Source organism: Rhinolophus hipposideros (assembly GCF_964194185.1).
Source record: "Rhinolophus hipposideros genome assembly, chromosome: 6".
NCBI lineage: Eukaryota > Metazoa > Chordata > Mammalia > Chiroptera > Rhinolophidae > Rhinolophus > Rhinolophus hipposideros.
Window position 1 is genome coordinate 19374263 of NC_138052.1, and position 26218 is coordinate 19400480.

The following is a 26218-nucleotide window of genomic DNA, read 5'->3' on the forward strand; positions in this document are numbered from 1 at the left end:
AATCGGGATGTAGAAATATAATCTGAGCTAGTGTATTTCTAAATCAGTAATTTGGGGGAGCTGAAATCCTCAAAGGACAGACTACTTATAAATAAGAAAAGTGAACCAAGAAACTCTAAGTAACCAGTTACCTTTGCCTTTCCACACAGCTCGGTAACAACTACTCTCTTTTGTGGGCCCTGCTGTTCCTGCTCATTCATCTTTCATTACCAGCCAGTAACCATTGCATTTCATGCTCATCATGTTGAGCTCTGTTATCAACAGAGTTTTCTCTGTGTCCTATTCTAGTTTCTCCTTTCAGAAGTTAAAAGTAAATTATATCATCCATCTAACCTACCTGCTTTCCAACCAAGAATTTTAGCTATCAAAAGCCAAGGACTGGGTTTCTTTTTTGTTATTTTACTTCATACTGTTAAATAGAACACCTGGCACATTGTAAACCATTAATAAATGAAATTAATTAATAACTGTTTCTGTTACTTTCACAATGTCAGAAGAAAAAACAATCTGCTACTTTTTATGGTGTTTTTGTTGAGAAGGATAGGGAAAAAAATATAGGTGGAATATCCAGAGGACTGAAATATAAAATTATGCTCCGTTGCATTTTATTAGCAACGGGAATCAAATTGAAAAGACTTTGTTTATAAGAAATGTGTAATAACACATAATCCAATATACTATGTATATGATTTGATATACTGTGTTATATATTTCTAAGAGTATTTTAAAGATGTTAGATTTAATCTGTTTCATTCATTCAGTCATTCCTTTTAATTTTAGTTTTTATTTTTGATTAAATGTATGCAAGCCCATCATCTAAAAGGTCAAATTGTTCTACAACAAAAATGAAAAATTAAAATAGTTCTGTGAAGTTTGCCCTCATTTGCCCCTCCTCAAAGTTAATGTCTTTCACTTATTATATAGCTCATTATGTTGCTTTTAAACCATTTCTCCAGAAAATAATTTTGGTTTGTGACTTCTTATATATTCAGATTTAAGCATTAACTATTGCCTTTCCACTATGAATAATAAGGATTTAACTCTACTCCCACTCTGCCCTCACTATGCAGGCATGCTTCCCATTTTCCAATAGAGTTATAATGTAATTTCATTAGATCAATGTATGCAGTGTTTATAATAATATGACTATATAAATGTTTTTGTAAGGCTTACCGCATAGAAGTAAACTACAATAATGTTTCTTTCCATATAACATTTTGTTATCCCTGGAATTATTAATTTTCTAGGTTTTTCTTCATTTTTTCTCTTCTCAACACTGAAACTACCTCAGAATTTCCATTGAATGAGTAGATGTTTCTCAAGATGATCAGATCCATCAGTTTCACGTTTAAGAAAAATGCTCATGGATATTTCTGACCTACTCATTCTGGACTGTCTCTATATTTAGCACACATCAGTTATCCTGAGATCTCTCTTCACCACCGTCCTCTCTTCTCATTCTATCCTCTGCTCTTTTTTTTTTTCTTCTTATAGAGAAGTTCATCTTTCTCTATTTTCCTGAGAAAGGATGCGGAGCTAAAATTTTTCAGCCATTAATATCTGAAAATGCCTTCATGCTGTTCTCACATTTGAATGATAATTAGGCAAGGTATAAAATTCTAACTTGGAAACAATTTTCCTTCAGAATTTTGCAAATCCCTCTATAAATCAGTAGGGGCAAGAAATTAAAAGCATTTGAGATCTTTGTCCACATTGTTCTAAAATTTCACTAAAATGTACCCTCATATGGATCTATATTAATTGTGTTTATTAGACATTCAATATCCCTTTAAATTTGTAAATATACTGAGGGGTGCCAAAAAATGTGTATATATTTTAAGAGATATCATCTATGTATTACTTTTCGAACTTGAATTGCATTACGGTAGCAATGTGTAATTGAAGAAGCCAAATGTGACTTATATTCATCTGCTGTTATTGGTATATATTGAGTATTACAATTTTTTTTTTTTATATATTAAATTTATTGGGGTGACAATTGTCAGTAAATTTACATATAATACAGATTTTTCCTTTCTTAGAATGTGTATACATTTTTCTGGCACCTTCTGTATATTTTTGAAATTTCCTTGAATTATATTTTTTTAATAATTTGCACCCCTGCATTTTTTGTTCTCTGATTCTAGAACTGCCCAAATCCATATGTTAGACCTCCTGGATAGGTTTTCAAATATATATATTTTTTTATCGCCTAGTTTCCATCTATTTGTCATTTTACTCTATTTTGGAAGATTTTAACTTACTCTTACACTTGTTTGAGTTTCTCTCTTAAATTCTATTTCATTTTAATTTTTAAAAGATCTTTATTTGCTCAATATTTCTTTTTCAGAGAATTCACTTCCAGTTTCATGGTTGAAATATATTTATATGTATAAAATGGTTTTACTGATAGTTTTTTCATTCTCAAAGTTTTCTGCCCTGAAAATATTTCAGTTTCTCCCAATTTGGTTTTTATCTCATGGTTTTTATTAGTAACTGTCTTTTTTGTCAGACCTGTTCCTCAGGTTTCTGGTATTCCTGGGTTTTCTTCATTTCTTTAGAAGTGACAAAGTGAGTTACATGAATTCAGATGTCTATGCTAGCTTGAGAATAGGGTGATCTTGTGCTGTTCAGTGGACAATTTTTCATGTCAACATAGTTGGATCTTTCCTCTGGTACTGTTTGGATTTTCCATAGAACACTTTCAAATTCTCTGTCCGGAAGGGGGCGACTTAGTTGTCAGTGTTCTGGGAACTAAGCTAGGGAACAAGGAGAGGGGTTTCAGTATTCAGTGTGGCAATGGTCAAGCAATCCTCTCAGGTCGGCCTTTGTGTTGGTCCAGAGAGCCTATGACATATCCTTTTTAACCTCAAGTCTTTGGGAAAGAGAGGGGAAGTCAATATCATAGCAATGTGACATGAGAGAGAGCGAGCCGGGGTCTGACTACTGCTTCATAAACACACTCTGGGCTATTTCTGCTATTTAAGAACATCACCCCACCTCCCCCAGTTCGACTCCACTTCTAGAGATTTTGTGATGTCAGATCAATCCTTGGCTTTTGCTGTTTCCACGTTGGAATTTAATATTTTCTTTGGTCTATTCAATTCTTCACTTTGATTCACAGCTTCAAAAATCATGACATCAATCTGTTCTTTTTCATTCTTTCAGTGTTTAACAAAGTTGTAATGAGTTTTTAGAAGGAAATAGAAGTATATTCAAGCTTCCACTCTACAATCTTTACCTGAAAGTTCAATATGTGTGTGTGTGTGTGTGTGTGTGTGTGTGTGTGTGTGTGTGTGTATAAAATGCCTTCCTAAGTGAAGTATGGATATTTTTTAACCAAAATTGTAGAATATTTTCCTTCATATGTTAGCATGCTGTGTGTACTTAACAACATGTCATTAAGTGAAATAAAAACAATTACATACAAATGCTTGCTTTGGTACCAGCTGGCTATGGTAATCTTGCAAATTCTCAACAGAAAATTGTAACAAGACACATAAGAATGATTCGTTCCCATAATGTAATCAAGGGGTATTAGAGCTAGAGATCATCCTGGTCCAGCTCTTTCATTCTGCATATAAATATACTTGAGTCTCAGTGAGCCTAGCCCAGTGGGTCATGCAGGTATTACAGGAAAAGCCAGTGCCAGACTCATTCTTCTGACTGGTCATATTGCCTCCTCAGATTGTGCTTGGGTCCTGGTCATTGGCATGGAACTCTGGCTGAAAACCAAGTTTCCCTTGGGTGAAGCCTTGAAGCAAATGGGTAAAACAAGGTGTTATCAAAAGATCTGGTTATAGGCCCTAATTAGCCATGGTGATTTCAATCATGCAGGTGGCCATTACTATCTCAAAGTATTCAAATGTATGAATTGGATATTGTTAGTCACATTAAGATGAATTATCTTTCAGTGCTTAAAGGTAAAAATAGATCAAGTTCCTGACATAACTCCTAACTGGTAAGAGATTGGAAGGTAGTTTTACTATAAATTCAGCCAATTTTCAGGGGTAAAAAATTACCCATAAAAAATCGAAGATCATTTGATTGAGGTGTATATCACTAAACAAATTGAATTTCACATAAGCGCAATATTGGTTGTTTGCGTTGAAAAATGAATCTGGGGTTAAATGCCATTATTCTGGAGAGAAAGCCTTTCGGTAGCAGGTTTCTCTGTTGCATTAAAATAGATTCATTTCCTTCATATTTCTTGCATACAACTTCTCAGGAATCCATTTACATATTATATGAAGTGAGTTGTTCTTCATTAAAAAGTCGTGTGAAAGGAACTAAGTTGTATGAGTATTGAATATATATAGTGCATATGATCCTCTGAACCAACTCTTACTCATACTTTTCTGGAGTTTTATTAAGTTTGAGATTCTAAAACAGAATTCAAGTGTAACAAATTAGCTTTTCATACAGGATGTAGCAAATGCATGGTCTCCAGGGGGACCGACTAGGAAATGTGGATGAATAAACATAATTTCAGTAGCAGCTTGGCAGTGTGTATAGAAGAGGAGACCCAACAAAATGAAAACAAATGTCTTCTTGACATGGCGTCAGCTTTGTATATAACAGGCAATTTATTATAATAGCAGTGATTATGGTTCCATGTAAAGCATGACTACTCGTAGTGATCTACCAAGAGGAAACCATTTGTAGAAAATGGAAAGTTCCTTAGAAGACGTTTGAAGTAGACAAACCCACAAGAAAATATATACTTTGGCAAAGAGGCAAATAAATGTGGATATTTTTCTGATGTTTCTCTGTAGCAATGAGGTAATGAATATCCTACGTCTTTGCAGTTGTTTTTCAATAGAGAACACTAAGTTATTTCTAAATTTGAGCTTCACATCTCATTTGTTACTTAGTTACTGTTACTGGACTGGTTTTATGACATATTTAGCTCCCTAATAAATGATGCAGTACTTATTATCGATAGTTTATTTCATGTCAGATAAGAGTTAAAATTTCTGTTTTACATAGGCTTCCAAAAATCTTACGTTTTATACTCCAAGAATAGGTACATTTTTAAAATATCTATAATTACTTGCTACCGTGATTTGGTCCAACTCTTCCCTGTGACTTTATGTGAAGTGCAGCAGATAACTGAAAACACCATCCATCTGTCAAACCCAGAGCAACTGTTAAAAAATACCCAGCCCATTTCTTTTCTTGATTTGGAACTGGTTGCACAACAGCTGTTTGCAGATATACAGGTGAAATTTGTGTAAATACTGCCATATTCTTTTAAAAATGAAATAAATCACCTTCTATATGCAGTGTGTGAATTAGCATATTTATTCTTTTACACCTGCCAAGTATACATTTCCCTTGTATACGTACGTAAAATAGGGGCTGAAGGAGCATATAACTTCTAGCATATTATAAGCAATATTTTGTAGCAAGAAGAAGTATGTATGACTTTTTTTTCCAAATATAAAAAAAAATGTCAAAAAAACTTTTGTACTATTTGAACTGAGGACTTAATTAGGCATTAGACACATAATTTAGATGTGGAAGATATTGCTGAAGGAATCTGATCTGATGCCTTTTTAGTGGCTATAAGAAAAATGACATGGAAATATTAGAAAGCATCTCATCATTAGTTTACACCTCTAATGAGGCCGTGGTATAGAAAGAAGGAAAGACAATGAGTACACATTTATATGTGAAGTTAGATGATTTCCTACCTGATAGATTTTTTATAACATGGTAAGAAAATAACTCAAACCAGCACGCAATGCTGATATATCCTGTATACATTTAAATGCCAGTGGTTCATAGGTATTTGTGTATTTTGTGTTTTATTTTTTTTTCCCCACTTGCTGAAAGTTGAGTATTCTGTGTAGATTATAAGCCCTCTGAAGGCAGAATTCTGTCTTATATTACTGTTATGTTTCATAGTTCAGCTGACGGTATCCTCCAAATAGCATTTTACAGAATTCTAATTTAGTAAATATGACACACAGTCTAGGCAAATGCTTTCTCCCCCTTAATGCAGGGCAAAATGTAAAAATAAAACTACAGATCAGAAGCCTGTGAAAAAAATTGAATTAATGATAAAATCTTAATTCATTATTTATGGACACACTCATGTTTATAAAAGTTAATATAAATGGTTTTGAGCATAACTTTTGGGAGAATAATTTCTTTTCTAGCTGATAAATGCTTATGATTCCCAGGATTTCTGGAAATGCTCTAACTGACATGATTTTGTGACATGACTTCTGAACTCTTTTTCTAAAATTACACCTTTGCTTGAGATTCAGAATTTTTACAGCAGCTTTGTGAGATAAAATTCACTCTTTAAAGTGTACAATTTGGTAGTATTTAGTATATTCACAGAGTTGTGCAACCACCATCCATGACAATTAATGTAATTCCAGAACATTTCATCACCCCCCAAAAGAAAGTCTTTCCCCGTTGAATTATTTTTATTGAAGAAACGTCAACTGAGATAAATGGAGCTCCTCTAAGGTATTGTAAAATCAGGGGGAGAATTGCTGGATGTATAAAAAGTTTAGTTGCCATGATGACTCTTTCATGTTCACTGTCGTGACTTAATCTCGAATGATTGCTGCCAAATGTCTTGCTGAATATGATGCTTTATATGCAATTATAATGGTTTTCTTTAATATAGGTTTTAATATTTCTCTGTAGGAGGAAGGACTCAGAGAGGCAATCTAAATGGAAGGAGTGGCTAAGAACTTTTAAATCTGAGTTTGTATTGCATTTCCTTGTACTCAGAGAGTATATTGTTTTGGTCTAGTTTAGGGGAGGGAGTGGTTGGGGATTAAGATACTTGTGGCCAATGAAGATCATTGGGAGTCTGAAGCTACTCCAGGACCACTTGTGTTCATGCAAACATCATCATCAGGCTACACTGTGTCCTAGAGAAAGACAATTTAATGCTTTTCTTCCTTGTATCTAGGATTCCCACTGATGAGTCCTCCGTTCTAGTTTTTTGAAGCTGCTCACTGTTACTTGTATGGGACCCCCTGATTTTCTTATTTTCCTAAGAAGTCAGATCAGACCTCTTGATTTTGCCAATTCTCCGACCCATCTCCAAGGCCCACAGTGGATCCTAATCACTTTGTTTTTAAAATGTGGCTGGGTAACTTGACCATAATTCCTACCATTCCTTTCTGGAACTTGCCACACCAGATCAGCAACCAGAGTTTGAGATCTCCCTTCTTCCTCCTCTGTGACCCTCATATGTATTAGCTATTCCTTTTTTTTTTTTTTGGAGGGGGGGGGCAGCTTTATGTTATGAATTGTTTGTCATTTTATTTTGTTCTCTTTTTTCCTAAAATGTTTATTCTTTTTTTTTTTGGGGGGGGGGATATTGGGGGATATTGGGGAACAGTGTGTTTCTCCAGGACCCATCAGCTCCAAGTCATTGTCCTTCAATCTAGTTGTGGAGGGCGCAGCTCAGCTCCAAGTCCAGTCGCCGTTTTCAATCTTTAGTTGCCAGGGGCGCAGCCCACCATCCCATGTGGGAATTGAACCAGCAACCTTGTTGTTGAGAGCTTGTGCTCTAACTGAGCCATCCGGCCACCGCAAAATGTTTATTCTTGCCAATATTTTTCAGTTAGAGGGCAGATACCTTGAATTCAAGAGTACTCCCGGTGTGTATTTCTTTGGTTGGGTGTGAACACAGAGAACTCTGGGGCTTAACGAATGCCTTGAAATAAAACAAATGGCATTTTTAACTGTGCATTTTCTGATCTTGTATTAGAACCTAAATAAAATGCTTTGGATTTACCTAAGGATCAAGTATATATTATTAGCTTATAAAGCATTTCTTATTTATTTGATTTTTTTTCCCCTGAGAGGGCAACCATAATTGGGGAATATATTTCCAAAATGCAAAATGAGTCATATATTTCCATAAGCAAGTTTATAATTGGGCTCCTGCAGCCACACAGCTTCACATATGGTACTTATGAGTCAATTAAAGCACCCTAACAAGCAATTACGGGTTTATTGTTTAATTCAATTTCCACAACTCATGCTGTTCCACTGACAAAGTTGCATATATGTCAGTCAGCATGTAATAATAAGCACACACTTTATTCAAATGCTGGTTTTGAAGAATGGGACCTCCAAATACTATGCTTTAAACACTGTTCTCTACACCTGGAGAGAGACAATGCAAGGGGAAAATGAAAGCATTTGGGGTACAGCAAGAACTGCCTTTTACTTCCAAATAGACTCATTTGGATAATAGCAAGTAAAACAACATCTTCTCTATTACAATTGTCACAGAACTGGAATTACTGGGATATTTACTGAGTAAATTAGAGTATGTGGAGTGGTTGGTTTGTTAAGCTGAGGTGTTTGAAGTTCAGGGGGAAAGGCCTGGGCCTTTCAGTGGAGAAATTATCTTGGTTAGGCAGGGGTGACCCCACTCTTCACTCCTGACAAATACCGATGCTAGAAACACCTTTCCCATTCCTTCTTATGTTACCATGGCTCCTGGCCCTGTCTATACCAGCCCTGGCCACTTAGGGAGAGGATTAGAGCATTCCTTCCTTGTCCTCTGCAGCCAAAGTGACTAGGCACAGACTAGCCTGAAGACTATTGCACACAGCACCCAAGTGACCACGTCAATGTGCATCCTACCCCTGGCCAGCTCTTGGCTCTTGAGCACGGGGTGGCATGTGGGAGTGGCTCAGGGCTGCCTTCACTCATGGTGGACAGCTCAGAGCATGTCCCCATAATAGTGTCAGCAAGACATACTTGCTCTGACAAAAAAGCATAGTTGGCCTTCTTTTCCAGGATATAGAACTGTCTGTTACTTCTAGCTGTTTTTATGTCCTTCCCAACTCCAGTATTTCTCAAAATATTGGAGAGATTCCAATTCATATTCCAAACTGAAATTTCTCCCATTAGTCATTTATAAAGTCAAAAATTGAAGCATGATAATTGGCAGGGAGAAAGTGGCTTTGCATTTTACATGGACCCAAATACTGGGATTTGTTATGGAATGACCTTCTGTTTTTTTATTTTTTAACTTTATTAAACTTATTGGGGTGACATTTGTTAATAAGATTATATGTTTCAAGTATACAATTGTATAATACATCACCTATATATCGTAGTGTATGTTCATTACCCAAAGTCAAGTATCCTTCCATCACTATATATTTGACCCCCTTTACCCTCGCCTATCTCCCTGCTTTCTCTGTGTACTCTCTGGTAACCACCATACTATTGTCTGTGTCTATGAGGTTTTGTTTGTTTTGTTTAATGTAGATGTACATTCTTAATTATGCTTGGTCTTGAATAATCAATAAGTCTACCACTCTGTTTTCCCTAATAACACCCCAGCATAAGGTAGGGAGAGCAGTTCTAAAAGTAGTCAGGTGATCCGTGTGGCTGAGGGAAACTAGGCAGGGTTATTGAAAAACCAAAGAATTGAAACAACATAAAACCTGTTGTGAGAGCAGGGAATGGGGAAGTCACGGTAAACTTGTGTCAAATCAGCTTCTCTTCCTATGACGGGAGTAGATGAAGAAGGCTTGAGTCTTACTCTAGGGGATGAGGCCATACCCCAGGGCTAGGAAGAACTACCTCTGCCTTGTGTTGCAGGCCCAATAATAGCTCTCCAAAATGCCCAGATTCTAATTCCTAAAACCTGTGAATACTTGTTAAATACTTACTTGTTAAAAGAGACTTTGCATATGTGATTAAATTAAGGTCCTGAGGTGAGGAGATTATCCAGGTGTGTCCAATGTAATCAGAGCAGCTCTTATAAAAGATGGGCAGGAGGCAACCTGATGAAGGAATCAGAGGGACAGAGGAAAAGATGTGATAATACTATAGTCTTGGCTTTGAAGCTGGAGGGTGTAGGCAGCCTCTGGAAGCTGGAAAGACAAGGCACCTGATTCTCCCTAGAGCCTCCGGGAGGAGCCAGCCCTGCTGATACCATGACTTCAGCCTGGTGAAACTGCTTTCAGACTTCTGGCTGCCAGAATTGTAAGACAATTTTTTGTTCTCTTAAGCAGCTAAGGCTGTGGTAATTTGTTACAGCGGCAGCAGGAAAACAAGAATACCCTGGAAAGAAACGAGCATTAAAAAGAAGTCTCATGGGGCTTTCCTGATACTGGCATACCTCGGAGATATTGTGGGTTTGGTTTTAGATCACAGCAATAAAGCGAGTCATAATCTTTTTCCTGGTGGAGAGTCTTGGTTTCAACTTGTAAAAACATGCAGCATCTGTGAAGTACACATAAAGCAAGGTATGCCTGTACTAAAAGACCGATGGTATTGAATTATCAAATAGCATTTCAGTCCTTCGGCATCTGACACTGAGCTCCCCCCGCCCAGGCAGATTGTACAATGACCCCTGCCTACTACTTTATGGTGGGCTTGAAAGAATCCACCTACTATATGTAGTGGCTTCTTAATGTGTGTCAGTCACTTACTAGCAGACACTACTGACGCACGCAAGCCAGCCACAAGCTCAGTTCTCCCGGGCCTCTCACCTAGTGGTGAAGCATGTGTACCGCAGCCTTCCTGTTTTTAAAATACTTTGCAATTTATATCCTTAATCTTATCAGATTTCTCGGCATCTTCTCTGCCAGTATAGCTTCAGGGACAGGGATAAATGCCGGCTCAGATGGGAGTCTGATGCAATGCAGCAAGTCTGTCAGACAGGAAGAAAGCAAAGCATTCTGCTTCCTGCCAGGGAGATGTTGGGAAGGAAAAGAGAAGGGACTGGGGCAGGGGGGAGAAGAAGGAATGTGTGTCATGGTTTCTCCTGACTCAGGGCTGATGTTCTCGAGGTGGAGAGTTTGGCTAAAGAAGAGGGAAAAAGCTGAAGTATTCCTGTTCTATGTTCTGTTTGGAACTCTGGGAAGAGATGACCTACAGGGACTGTACTTCAGAAGGAGGGATTTAATGACTCCCCAGGTGCTCCCTGAGTTTCCTACGCCACAGAGAGCCTCCAGAAGGAGCCCCCTTTCTCCTGCAGAGGGTGTGATACCTGATGGTGCTGTCTGGTAGACTTACCAGGAGAACCTACCCTGTATATCCCAGGGCATTGATCACATAGCCCCAGCAGACACCAGCAGGTACCCAGGTGGAGTGCCACCTCATCGGCTGGAGGACTATGGCCCCTGACCAGGCCGAGAGGGAATTATCATGAGAGTGTTAGCCTGAGATGCAACTTCGGCAGTGAATGTCACCAGGACAAGCAGTCACCAAGTAGACAAGGGTCACTCATTGCACATGCTGGCAGAGACCCAGAGAGCGTCTGAAGGACCATTATGTAGATGTGAGACCCTTGCTGGCTGCCAAAGCCGCCCAGATGACATCCTGGGGAGCAGAAGGGGAATGATTGAAAGAGCAAGGCTGTGTATTTGCCGAAAAAGAAATATTTTAAACAGGAAGAAAACTAATTAAAGTAGCCAGAACTAAGATAGTGTTAATTGGCATTTATCTTTCCTGATTGCCTACAAGGAAGGGAGCTCTTAGGGATGATTATGTCAGTCTTTAATGAAATAATTGGAATGGAGAACAGTTCTCCCTGACACTCAGCAAGAGGTGGCTGCTCTGGCCTCCACATCTTAGGGGGCCCTTCTCTGGCCTTCTTCCAACTCTGTTCCTTCTAGTGGGCGAGAAGCCCCATTTGAGGCCATGTTTCCCCATCCAGTCCCGTCCCCTGTTTAAACTCTGCCCTCTGGTCAGGACCCTGGAATTCCTTGCCCAAATGCCTTGAGACAGATTCAAGGACATGCAGGCATCGCTTCTCTGTATGTGACCTCGAGGAAAGCTTGTGCTGCCTATGTGTACACCCCAGGCCTGAGGGATGGTTAGGGGTGGCTGGTGTGTGAATTGAGCTTTGGAGAGGGTGGACTGCAGTGCCCACTCACAGTTCCAGAAGATCCCTCCTGGCAGTGAGAGGGGAGAGGGCAGACCAGAGACGCAGGGCCGAGCCCGTGGTCCTGTGTGGCCACATTCCAGCCTGAAACTCTAAGTCATCTGAGAATTTTGATTGGAACCTGGCTTTCCAAGTCATTAGGAAAATACATATTAGGGTAGGAGAATAAAACCAATATATTACACATTGTTATTTTAAACTTTTCACTATTTTAGAGTTGTGGTTGGTGACCTCTTCTTGTGTTCTATCACTGGACCCCATGTTAGAGGCAACCTGGCATAGTGTCATTAAATTAGTAACCTCAGGACAGAGATATGAAACATGTCATTGTACATATAAGTCTTAGCCAAAGGGAATTGAAGAGTCTTAGCAGGCATAGCAAGGACTTCCGTGTGCGTAGCACGGGCAGGAAGCCATCCCGTCCCACTACTTGTTTCTCCTCACAGGCACATGGGGTGCCAAGCCCCTGGCCTGGCTCATGCTGTCTTCCCTGGATACATCCTACTCATCCCTCATATGTCACCCCTTCCAGGAAGGCTCCTCTGACTGCCCAGTGCCTGAGGCCCTAGCCCTCTGCTCTTGCAGGACCCTGACTGTAGTGAAATTATATTTCTGGCTTTTTCATCTGGGTGTCCCAGGCCACTAGTGCAGGGCCTAACAGAGAGGTCACGTCTGAATGTGGGCTGAATGTTGTCTGAACAGTTGGTGCCCATTCTCTTCACTCCTGGACATGCCTGTAAATTGAGCTCTGTACTGGAACTGAAATAGTTCCCACTTGCAGGATAACAAGCTAAGAGAGCCCTTCTGTCTTCCTAGCGTGCCACCCCCCATTTCCTGGAGATCATGACCTCTGGAAAGGAACTCTTCCTACCCTTTCTTGTTAACTATTAGACTTGAACTCTGGTCAGGAGCAACTTCAGGAAAGTCATATAGGTGTCCTTAGTGAAGGTGATGAGTGTGGACAGGTCTGAAGTGGTAGGCTCCATCACTTATTTATTCCTTCCAGGCAGAAATTAGTTTCTTTTCATAGGGCCAGCAACACCTGCCCTCTTCATATTATAATTGGAAAGAAGACAGACTTTTATCATGGCATGTCTGATTATCAGAGTTTAGAGTGACGGGGGCCAGAAAGAGGAGCCGTTTGGTAATAGTTAATAATCTGCTGATTTTAGTCTTTATTGAAGCCTAAGAAGGCTGCCTAATCATCCCACGTGAACAGCAGTTCCTTTTAAAGAATTAATTGAGACACACTGAGAATTCATACAGTCTCTGCTTTGTTTTTTTTTTTTTTTCTAAATTCTCAGATAATTGTACATTTATGTCAAGGAATTCTTTTTTCATGCTGGTAGAATTGAAACTCAGATAACAGGAAAGCAATTAGTAACTCTCCCCCCCTTTTTTGGTGATTCTTTCTCAAGGTTCAGTCTGTGTGGTAATTAAGAGAAAGATGAAGTAGCTGAACTCAATTCTATGTGTCAAGTGTGTTACTAGAAACTATGAATAGAAAAACATGACCTTAGGCTTCACGGAGGTTTTTGGAGGGTTCTAGGTGACCCTACCTCACCCACTTACCAAGTGACTGTTCTTGCCTGACAGCTCTTGTCTGAGTGGCTTGGCTCAACCACTTGCTTCTCCATCATTCCTTAATAAGAATACCCAGCTGTCCCTGGCAGCTACTCTGAGAGCTTTCTGTCCAGAGCTTAAGATAGCTGAGTTTCAAACAGTCCATGCACAGTAATGAGACTGTTCCAGAGACATTTTAACTAATTTTACCACGGAGAACAATTTTCTGCCAGTAAAAATGACAATATTTCAAATTTAATAAATTAAATATAATTAAGCATTGAAGAGCCACTCCTCTTAAATAATTCAGTTCATGTAGAAATATATGACAATAAGGGTCAATAGTAATTGTCTCTCCTTTCCTGGTGGAAAGACCTTTCCCACTGGTAGTACAGTATGTTAAATACTTCAAAGCACCAAAAGAGAAATATTTTCTTTAGATTGTGGCCTGCAAGTGATTTGGTGTGATCTCAAGGATCCAGGACTCAAAGTTCAACTAAACAGCAGATGTCTAACATATAAATTCTCTGTAGTGGCTTTTTTTCTTTTTCTGCCTGCATATTATACATTCTTTCCATTCAAGACTGAAGTGCCTACTTATCCCTTCTATACCAGATTTTCCCCACTGGTTATCATTATTGGGGAAATGGCAATATTCTACTATTATTTTCTGTCTACCTGCCTGTAACTGCCATTACTCTAGCCTCCTGGAAGCTAGATTATTTGTATACAGGAATATGTGTGCAGACACAGTGCTTTTATCATTGTTTGTGGTATATATTTTGTGACCAAATGAGTGGATGAATGAATGAATAGATCAACTTCAGTAAGGTCTATTAAGACAGAAGTTGTAGGTAACAAAAATCCAGGTATATAAGGGAAGTCTAGTGTCTAGACCACCATGGAGGTAGAGAAAGTGTATTTAACAAGTTTTTTTTTTTTTAATTAAAGTTAATTGGGGTGACAATTGTTAATAAAGTTACATAGATTTCAGGTGTACAATTCTGTACTGCATTATCTATATCTCATATTGTGTGTTCACCACCCAGAGTCAGTTCTCTTTCCATCACCATATATTAGACCCTGTTTACCCTCTTCTAGAGCCCCACTCCCCCCTTACCCTCTTGTAACCCCTAAACTATTGTCTATGTCTATGAGCTTTTGTTTTTTCATTTGTTTGTCTTGTTTAACAAGGTTGAATACTGATGCCAGGGAGGGTGCAAGTCATTTTTATGTGTTTCTTTTTCGGACTTATGTTCACTACTCTTATCAGTAGTGAAGCCCAAATGGTTCTAATGCTCAGAGAAGCTTTCATATATGCCCCTAGATATTACTTACATGCTAAAATTCTTCTGAATTCAGCATAAGCACAGAGGGGCGTGGTACCTGTTTCTGCTGGAACTGGCATTTCAATAATTGAAGTGTAAAAATGTAAATGTGGCCACACTTTCCTACAAATGTTCACGCTCCTCTCGTTAAGCTCTTTGTCAAGCATTGTTAATGATATTGATCTTTGTGCTTCTAGAAAAAATTCCCTCCAAGCTTTAGATTTCAGTTTCTGACTTTTCCTGGAGTTTAAGTCTTATATGGCATCTTATATTGTGGCCTGATTTTTGTAGACACTAGGCAGAACGTGCAGAACGTCACTTGGAAATATAAAAAAAATATCTTTGGGAAGGCCATGCAGTCTTTGGAAGAAGCTACTGACTTGAACATTGTAATTCGAGAGTCTCCAGTTGCACTTCTTAGGGGTCAACAATATTTGGTGGGATTTAGAAAATTCTTCCTGAATCAAGAACCAAGACAAGTGATGATGGATGCCGTTTCTTACATTTCATTTCGAATAGCCTTTTTCATAATAATGTATAACTCGCATGGCCCATGTGCTATATTGTACTATTAGTTCTCTGCTAAGCACTTCATCTGCATTGATTTAGTATATTAGGTTTGTGCAAAAGTAATTATGGTTTTTGCAATTATTTTTAACCTGTTAAACTGCAATTACTTTTGCAGCAACCTAATGTGATGTAGGTAGAATCATTCCTATTGTTTGGATGAGTTGAGTCTTGAGAGTTTACATAATTTGCCTAAGGTAACAGTAAAAATCCTAAGGTAACAGTAAAAATATCAAAAGTCAGCCTTAGTTCTGTTTGATACCAAGGGCTACAATTTAATCAGCATACTCTATAACTTCTGATTCATTCTTCAAAAGGAGTTCTCTGGATTACAGGTGTCTCTACATCTATAATATTAGTCACAGAATTATATTGCAGATTAAAAATGTATTTCAAAAATATTCTTTGCCCATGAGTTGCCCAGTGGAAAAGGTTTCTCAATTGAGTTGTACCTCTAGCTACCTATTAAGTTTTATCCCTATTTTATCTAAGTGTCTTCACTTTTGTTTCCTTTGTGTATATATCTGTTTTATTTCCTTTGCTGGTTTTCCAGTGCAGCAGACTTCTTGCTTTCTATTTCTTCAGTATTTCCCTGCCCTCTCCCGTAGTTCAGTACCTAGTCATTCATCAAAAATTTACTAATTAAATGATTCATTTTATACTAGAACATTCCCAAGAAGAAAATTGTTTCATTTAACATATTTCTATTTTTGTTTCTAGTGATTGTTTCATTAAATTTATTGGGATAACATTGGTTAATAACATTATATAATTTTCAGGTATACATGATTATAATTTGGCATCTGTGTACAACCATGTTTCCCCGAAAATAAGACCTACCCGGACAATCAGTTCTAATGCGTCTTTTGGAGCAAAAATTAATATAAGAAACTGGTATTATATTATATTATGTTATGTCATGTCATATTATATTATATACCGGGTCTTATAGTAAAATAAGACTGGGTCTTATATTAAGTTTTGCTCCAAAAGACGCATTAGAGCTGATTGTCTGGCTAGGTCTTACTTCCGGGGAAATACAGTATGTTGTATGCTCATCACCCAAAGTCTAGTTTCCTTACGTTACCATAGATTTGACCTCCTTTACCTACTTCACGGTCCTCCCACCCTTTTTTCCCTCTGGTAAATACCATTTTCTATCTGAGTTCATTTTTATTTGATTTTTAAAATTCTTTTCACATTTGAAAACAAATCAATCTTAAACTTGAAGAAATCTGAGAACCGTAATGCCTAGAGTAAACTGATCTTGAACAAATCTGTAAGTGTATCAGTTGCTGCTCACCGTTGGGCTACTTGATCATCAGTAGTCTTCAGATTAATGTGGTTGTTGCCAAACTTTGTGCTACAACATTGAATGCATTCTGTAGTCCTTAGTGGCCTCCAGTGTCCCTGTTTGACTACTCTACTTCATCAGTTAGTGATGGATCTGATTAACTCTGCAAAGCTCTGCTATGTGTTCAGGGCATGGCTGATATATTGGTTGACTAATGGTGATTTTAAATGAAGCATCAGAATTAGGGAAAGATTCAACCACACTTTTTGCCTCATCTTCATCTTTCAAATTCTGAGAATGGCCAAGGAAGAAATAGGTATGGAGGATGAGAGTATGTGCATGGATATGTGGTAGGTGAACTATAGCCTGATTGACTTAAAACAAATTTAAAAACAAATGTAAAGGATAATGATAATTGATAGTATTTTTGAGCCCTTAGTGTGTGTGAGACACTATGTTAGGAATTCTCACAACTCTTTGTACTAGATGTGCTTATTATACTCATTTTAAAGATGAGACTAAAGCATAAAGAATTTAATTAATGCATCTCAGTTCATATAACTTCTAGATGTATGTATTCAGATTTGTATCCATGCCATTTGAAAATAATGTCTGTTAATTCCATCATATACTATAGCTATTTTTCTTTATTTCTTATGCTTTCTTCTATTTATACAAAATAGTTCATTATAGATATTCATAAAATCCAGTGTGTTCTCATTTAGATAGTTTGTAGAACTTCAGAATATCACTGAATGTTTATCATAGCATGTAAACTTTAGACTTATTTGTTTTCTATAATTTCTTTTGAATATAGTAAAATAATTTATCATTGGGAAAAAATCTGCATTTATAGATACATAGATGTTTAAATTTCAAATAGCAATGCTTTTTAAAAATATTTAAAAATCTTCATGTTATTCAGTGCATTGCCATTTTGGAAAAAAATAAATAAATAACTTGGCAGAATAAAAGCCCTTTAAATGGACTCCAAATTGGTAGCCAAACATGCGATTCAAATAGCATTTTCTTGTACCGTACTTAAGGAAGTATCTTGCTATCTTCATCATTAATGGTTGTAATATCCCCAGTAAAGAAAATGCAGGTGATACTGGCTTGATGTGCGATGGATTTTGTTACTAGGGTGTGGCTACAAACGAAGCTATTCAGAATGAATGAATAGCTCCACCTGCCACAGTGCAGCTTTATAGACTGGAAGTCCTGTGTGTCCATCCATCTTCATCTTAGCTACTTCCTTGGTTCTGAAACATTAGATAGATTTGGCTTTCACCAATTCTTAAAAGAAAAAAGAAGAAAAAACACTATTTATGGTATTCAGGTTGACTTGGTCTCTGTTGTGCTCAGAATAAAGAAAAGACTCCAGAGTATAAGAAAAATGGGCAACTGAAAGGAACCCCTATGTATACATATCCTGTATTGGAGAAGTTTATATAAAGAGTTTTAACAACATCGACCCTAAGCTGTGGTCTCTTTATTCCTTGTAACGTGGTAGATTTTCAAGGGCTGTAATAAAAATAATCCTACACTATCATTTCTTTATGATAATGAACTCAACAAATACTCATTAACACACACCATGTGTTAACACCAAAAGCACATATGGGTGGTCAGTGGACAGGCTGGGTCAGAACTGTCTGGGACACTTGCAGACAGAAATATTCCTGGATTTCTCCACCAGAGATGCTGATACAGTGGGTCTGAAGTTATGCCATGGGATTTCTGTATGCTCATAGACGTCCATGGTCAGGGATAAATTCAGAAGAGTAGTTTTTAACTGAGGGCAATGTTTGGCAATGTCTGGAGTCATTTTTGGTTTTCTGAACTGGGAGGGTGTGTGTGCTACCATTATCGAATGGGCAGAGACCAGGGCTACTGTTAGATATCCTACAATGCACAAGACAACTCATGTACCTGCAAAAAAAAGTTATCCAATCTAAAATGTCAGCAGTGCCAAGATTAAGAAATGCTATTCTAGAAAACCTAAAGATGTATTTACAAAGATTCCATAATTAATCAGTGTGAATAAAAAATGCAGAAAATATTATTCATTCATAATTGAATAAAATAAGTCATTGTTCCAAAGAATAAAATAAGCAAAATTTTAAAAATATTTTACTTTTAGATTATTAGTTATTTTATAGTATGACTAGAAACGTTCTAGTAGAAAAAGTATAGGAGAGAAATCTTGTAGAGTTATCTATAATTGGTAGGATATTCTTAATGAGAATTGTCTAGATAGGTTAATGCCTGTACTTCAAAAAAAAATAGTAAGGATTTTTTACTGATCCTGAAATTTTAATAAATTTTACTGAAGAAAAGTTTACTGACAGACAGCACAAATTATTTTTAAAATAATATTAATAACTTTGAAGTGAAAATAGGACCATTTCCAGAAGTGGTGTTTAAACAAGCAAACCAGTGGTGTTTAAACAAGCAAACCAACAATCAAATCTAGGAAGAGTTCAGATGATTTTTTTTCATAGTTTTGTCCTTATATTACTCACCCTTACATATTGGTTTTCCTAGTTTTATATCGTCCCTAGAGATCATATGCTCACAAGCGGGACATATAATACATTATTGAAAGTAATTTTGGTTGCAGTCAGTATAGGGTTTGGATTAATAATGTAACCAATTATATCCTCAAATATCTCCACGGCTAACAACAAACATTTAATTTTCAGAGAGAAATGCAGGTAGCTAAGTTGAACACCTTTTATAATCACAGGGATAACTAAATTTTCAATCATTGAGCTGAGGAATTCTGCTACTTTGTCAAAGAACCAGAGGCAGACTGACTTAATCAAAATAATAACAAACCCACGTGTTGTTTGTTTTTGTTTTGTTTTGTTTTAGCTATCTCATGCATCTCTGATGATAACCAGTCAGCAGAGATGACCGAATGCCTCAAGAAGACAAATAGCATGCCTCCACTTGTGCAAGAATGTACCATTCCATGTGGAAATGAATGCACCTTCACGGCTTGGTCCAAATTTACGCCCTGCTCCACAGATTGTGAAACAACCCGGAGTAGAAGGCGACAGATCACAGGTAAGGTGTGCTTTTCACTCCTTAGTTTCAGATAAGGGATGCACTGTTGAACTTTCCAATGACCACAGAAGCTGTGGAAGTAGAGGAAATTACACCAGGTCTCTCTTCTCCCTTCCCCCCTTCTGCCCCCTCCCCCTCCTCCCTCATTCCCCTTCCCCCTCCTCCCCCACCCCCTGTGCCTATGCTTAGCACATACTGTGTACTCAATTATAATATATTTGAAATGAATGAAAGATGTGAAGCGTTCTGTGTCTATAAAGTTGTTCTCTGTACAGCTTTATAACCTCTGTAATCCTAAACGGCAATATATTCACCAACTTCCCTAGATAGTTAATGGCTGAGTTTCTAGTGTTTGTCATGCTGAGAGCTCAGCAAGGTTGAAAGCACTCACTGACTTGTAAAGAACATCAAAGGTGCATCTAACCTTTATCATTGTCATTTGTCATTATTTTATGAGCAATGTGACATTTACAAATTTTAGCAGTGGAAAGCAAAAATCAGGTTGTGTATATATTCTTGTTCGTGGTATATTAATAATTATTGATTCTGCTTACATCCATGAAATTTAATGGAAATTAAAGCAATTACTAGTATAAATGAGGTCCTTGAGCAATTTTTGCCTGTAATATACAAATAATTGATGCAGTAGTGTATTTTACTGCTTGTCTAGGTAAACATGCCAGAACTTCTCTTAATTCTATGTGTATTTGTATAAGCAGAAAACTTAATTCAGGGAATGGAGAACCAAAATGCCAAAAGAATCATGGGATAATAAAATTGGTATTGACATTAAAGAACTCAGCACAGATGACCACTTGTTCTTACTGGCAGTTCAAGTACTAATTCTCTTGTTTCCGAGACCTTTTTGTTTGAATGCACTGCTTGTAAAATTGTCTTAAATTTAACTCACTCTAATGGATTTACTTAATGGATGAGAGCCTTTAACAGGATTTCTGCATACAAATCAGAACCCCATTCATTCAAGTGTAGGTAAAACTTATAATTACAAATAGAAATATCAAATAAAATATGCTGTCCTTTGTGTTCTCTCTTCTACGGAAATCTGTACATATATAATTTTATGCAACATTGCTTATATTTCAAAGATAAAACAAATTTCTTATAGAGAAACAATATAACGGGTTTATAATGTGTATGACAGGAATCATTTCAAGTTCAATGGACAACTAGCAAAACTTGGTTTGCATGTTCATACATAATGTTTTAGGAGTCATTATCCAGTTATTCTGTATAAATCTTTGAGTTTCCTTTAGAAGGAAAGAAAAATTAATTAGTTGCTTGTTTTTCTTTGTCTTGAAGTTTGCTAATAATATTTTGTACTTGCAAACTGAGAAAGGAAAATATTGAAAATCCTAGGCTATTCATTCATTTTACAACCAGCATAGTTTGTTATAAATTTTCAAAACTTTGATGAATTTGACTTTTATTTAAAATATACTTTTTGTGTAAATATTGAAGAACTGATGAACTTTCTTCTGGTAACTCTATCCTAAGAATTATTCATACTAAAAACTATTTTGAATTTTTTTCAACATTATAACTGCTATGATTTTAGCTGGCTAATTAATCTTTTGTGCATCTTAATATGTAGGTGACATCAAAATAACTAATCAGAAACAGTTCTGGGGACACAAAAAACCGAGAGTTGTTAGATGGGCGGGGGGGAGGGGGTTGGGAATGGGGGGAAAGGTGAAGGGATTGGGGGGCGGCTGGTGACCACAGGATGGCCTCAGGGTTTTTTGAGAATTACTTTGGGGAACTTATTCAATAGTGTTTGGGGATTTTGTTGGGTGTCCGATGGACATGTGTCCTGTTTGGGAGACCACCTCAGGGATGCTGTGGATGCCTGGTCATGGCATTGTACACCAGAGGCTGGACATTAATGAATGCCAACTATAATTTTATGTGTATAATGTGATGGCTCGGTGTGAGGTCAGGGTGGTGGTGGATGGGGGAGGGGGTTCACGGTGTGAGGGATGTAAAAATAAAATAAAATAAAATAAAACTAAAAAAAAACAAAAAACAAAATAACAGGTCAAGTCTATGAAAATTGAGTTGTTGGGAAAAATAAGTCAAATAAATCACTTAGTGTCATTGTTTAAAAAAAATGTAGTGAATTAAAATTTTCAACTTCAGATGACTTATTTTTTTTGTTGTGATAGAGTGCTGGTAGTTTGTCTTCCCCATGTAATTTGGCAGTAAACTTAATAAGCAATCACTAACACGAGTAACAATAAAAGGCACAATCTTAGATCATAAAACAATGTAACTTTTTAACACCAACACATAGAGAAGAATACACAAATACAAGCCCATCCATTGAGTAGGGAACAATCTAGGGTATTTTTCTTTTTTCCATTTTTAACAAGAGGCTTTGATTCAATATTTGGGTGTTCTGTGTATTGTGCTTAAACTAGATCAATACAGGTCTTAGATAGAGTGGCAATTAAAACAGTTGTTTCTTTAATAAATGTTGGAAATAATCCATTACATAGACAATCTGTCTGGGTTTTATATACATATAAGAACTGGATAACTAATACACACATATTTAACATTTGTAGTTCTGTGTTTTTGAGGGATTAGTTACACACTTCCCTCTGATGTAAGGGGGGGAAATGTCTTGGGAATTCTAGTGGGGGTTGATTTTTTTTTTTTTTAATTAGTACTAGCTGGTTCAAATCCAAAGGTTATGCTGATTTTGACTAGAAGATAATCAAAGAAAGGACCACTGATAATTTGTTTTTTATGAGAACTATTTCTGCATTGATTAACTTGTTCAAATCCTTCTTCGAACAGTGATGCCACGTAATTAAGAAGGATATCACAAATATAGAGACAGCATATTTTTGTACAGAATATTTGTTCTGCCAGTAATTTTTGATTACCTTTCTCTCTCTCTCTCTCTCTCTCTCTCTCTCTCTCTCTCTCTCTCTCTCTCTCTCTCGCTCTCTCTTTCTCTCCCTCCATCTCTTTCTCTACCTCCTTTCCTCCTCCCTCCTTCTTTCTCCCTTGTAAAAGAAATCTTTTTTAAATTATTCCATGAGAAATTTTTGTTTACCATTTTTGCATACTAGGCTTTGGGAATACTACAAGAGAATTAGTAGACATGATCTTAACTGAATCGTTAGATAGATGTGATCCTACAGTCTAATAGGAGATAGAGATTTTTACTACATACATTTACAAGAGTTTTACTACACACAATTACAACACAGTGTAGTAACTGCTCAATAGCTGCAATAAAGGTTGCCATATTAGTTTCTTATTGCTATAACAAATTACTACAAATTTGGCGGCTTTAAAACAACACAGATTTGTAATCTTACAGCTCTGTAGGTGTGAAGTCAGAAATGGGTTTCACAGGGCTAAAAACAAGATGTTGGTGAGATTGAATTCCTTTATGGAGGCTCTAGGGGAAATCTGTTTCCTTTCCTTTTCCAGTTTGTATAGGCTGCTCACATTCCTTGGCTCATGATTCTCCCTTCCTCCATCTTGAAATCTAGTAAATTGTATTTCTGACTATTCTTCCATAGTCACATTTCCTGACTTTTTTACTCAGTCAAGAAAGGTTCTCTGATTTTAAGACCCTGTGCTTAGGTTGGACCCACCCAGATAATCCAGAATAATCTGATTTCAAAGTCCATAATCTTAGTTACAGCTACAAAGTTTAATTTGCCATCTAAGGTAGCATGTTTACAGTTTCCAGGTATTAGGATGTGAACATCCTTGGAAATTCATTATTCTGCCCACTGCAAACTATGAGTACAGAAGACTACCTCTTTCAGACCTGACATGAAGAGTATGTTCAAGGATGGCATTTTGGAGGGAGCGATCTATTCATTTGGACCTGAAGGACCAGTAGGCATTAACTAGGCTATGAAGGGACGGTAGAACTGGTGAGAATGTCTGGAATAGGCCATGAAAAAGCCAGAAGCCACATGAGTAATTTCTAGGAACTGAAAGATGCTCCTATCAATATAAGAAACATATAAATTTGTAGAGAAGTATTATACGAGTTTATTTGAGTCAAACAAGATATGCCTAGAAGCAAGATCTCAGACTGAGAAAAATGCTTCCAAGAAATGAGTTTGCAGCTTGGTTTATGCATTTGGAATTAAGGATAGAAATTAAGATTATATGAAGGTGGGAAAAAGCAATATGGGATTGGATTACAGGATAGTTGGAGTTTATGTATTCTCTAGAGCACGGGTGCCCAAACTGCGGCCCGGAATCCATTTTTAATTGGCCGGCAGCCAATTCCCAAAATATATTTAGTTTACTTAAATAAGTCAGGTGAGGCAATACGTACTTTCCCTCGAGTGAGTGGCCTGGCTGTTTATGTTTTTTACCGCATATGGCCCTTGGTAAAAAAATGTTGAAAAAAGTTTGAACACCCCTGCTCTAGAGGGTGGTCACCCTTTTGAAGGAGGGGTCTAAAAGGAAGCATTTCAAAGAAGCATCAACCTAGATGCATAGAAATTATGAGCAGGGCTTGCTTAAGGCAAAGATAAGCCTTTTACCAAAGAAGTTATGTGCCTGGAGCATGACTACCCATCATAACCTACCCATTTAGGAATTTATGATCAGATCACCTGAGAGGCCACTTCCTTTTTTCTTTCTTTTTAAAAAAAAATCAAAATTAATGGAAGCAAGCTTGTGAACTATGAGGATGAGACAGGCAATGAGTTAATAGGAATGACCTTAGGAGTTAGCAGGAATGAGCTTAAAAATTAAGCGCTTGCCTCTGAATCCCCCAGTTAGCACTGTGCCTGTAAGCTGATAAGCACTTTACATCCATCATAGATGGGAACAGAACAGTTCCTGGAGGAAGCCCCCTGTAAGCTGATAAGCACCCAGCATCCATCATGGATGTGAACGGGGTGGTTCCCATAAGAAGCTGATTGTAACAGCAACCCCCTGCAAGCTGATAAGCACCCTACATCCTGCATAGAAAAATATAAAACCCCAGCTAAATAGAAACTCACTGCAGCTGTGTATTCTAGACTCTGCCCTGGCAACTTCTCTGCCAATGCTTCTCTCTGACTTCTACTCCTCTGTCTGAGAGCAGCTGTTTATTCTAGACTCTACCCCCAGGAACTCCTTTACTGGTGCTTCTCTCTTTTCTAAACAGAAACCACGATAGCTGTCTTCTCTAGACACTGTCACGGGCATCCTCACATCCCAACTTTCAATAAACCTTTTCTTGCTTTCCTACTTTTCTGAGTATCGTGAATTCTTTCACGTTCTGGGAACAACCAGGGATATCCAAAAACAAAACATGAAACAAAAGCCCCCAAAACCCCAATAGGCAGGAAGCATACTAATGGGCTCAATCTTACGGATCCTTGATAACTATGGTGAATGGTCCAGATTTCATTCTATGAACTACAGTTAGTCACTGAAATCTTTAAAGTAGGTGAATGATATGATCAGATTTCCATCTCTGTAAGCTGGTCCTCGCTATAGTGGGGGGAATAGATTGAAAGGAGTGAATTATACTGGCAATAAGATCTTGGAAGAAGCTGTTGTAGTGATTTAAGCTGCAGGTTTGGAGGTGAGCTAAATATGGGTGGTATTGTTCAGAATGGAAACAATGGACTGATTCAAGAGATATTTATATATGTGAAATAATAGATCTTTGCTATTAAACAGATACAGGTAGTATAACAGAATGATTTAAGTATTACATTTCAGATTTTGACTTGGTCATGTTGGTAAAATTAGGAAATGACAGGAGAAAGAAAGGTTGTGATGTTAAGAGAATAAGTGTGGGTTTTCCCAGTTTGAGTGCAATTGGTCCTTTAGGTGTAGATTTCCAGTCTGGGTCAGAAGCTTGAGCACAAAGTCTGGGCTGAAGATGATGATTTGGGATTTAAGAGATATAGATGGTTATTTAAACTTTTTGTGTGGGTGAACATGTAGGATCAGAAAAGAGCAGAATCCAGGGCAGTGCCTCCAGGAAGCCCATCAGTTGAGGGTGATACAGAGGGAGAATTCATAGACAAGATGCGCTCAGAGGGATGGTGGGGGTATGGGGTAGGGACTAAAAGGTAAGATATAATATGGAACTTGGAAAGGATATTTCAAGAATGGTGGTGAAGTCAACACTCTGAACTATCATTGAACAACCAAGTCTGAAAGATAAGGGATAAAACATATTCCAGTGCTTTGTTTTATTATTATAATTTGGAAAGAGTTAAGTAGTTTCAAGCAATAGGTAGACTCAGAAACCACGGTTAAGTATGTTAAGACAAGAGTGGAAATTGAAGAGATGGAGACAATAGTACTTTATGGGCATTTGGGGAGCACCAGAGAGTTGGGCATGTTAAATGCTGATAGGAATGAGCTAGTCATCGCCATTGATGTATCTCTTAAGCAGGAAATTCTTACAGCTGTGACAGAGACTGTGCTTCTTAAACATATTCTCAGTCAGTGCCCTTTGTGGTAGAAGCAAGTGAATACATCCTCCCAGAGTAA

General features: G+C 37.5%; 1 protein-coding gene across 2 annotated transcripts in view; it reads left to right on the forward strand.

Moving 5' to 3' along the window:
• Nucleotides 1–26218, forward strand: part of THSD7B (thrombospondin type 1 domain containing 7B) — an 815330-nt gene that overhangs the window by 550728 nt on the left and 238384 nt on the right. For both annotated transcript variants that reach the window (XM_081051932.1, XM_081051933.1), the window contains exon 13: nucleotides 19523–19717. In XM_081051932.1, the coding sequence (XP_080908058.1) occupies nucleotides 19523–19717 (195 nt within the window). The remainder of the gene's footprint in view (nucleotides 1–19522; nucleotides 19718–26218) is intronic.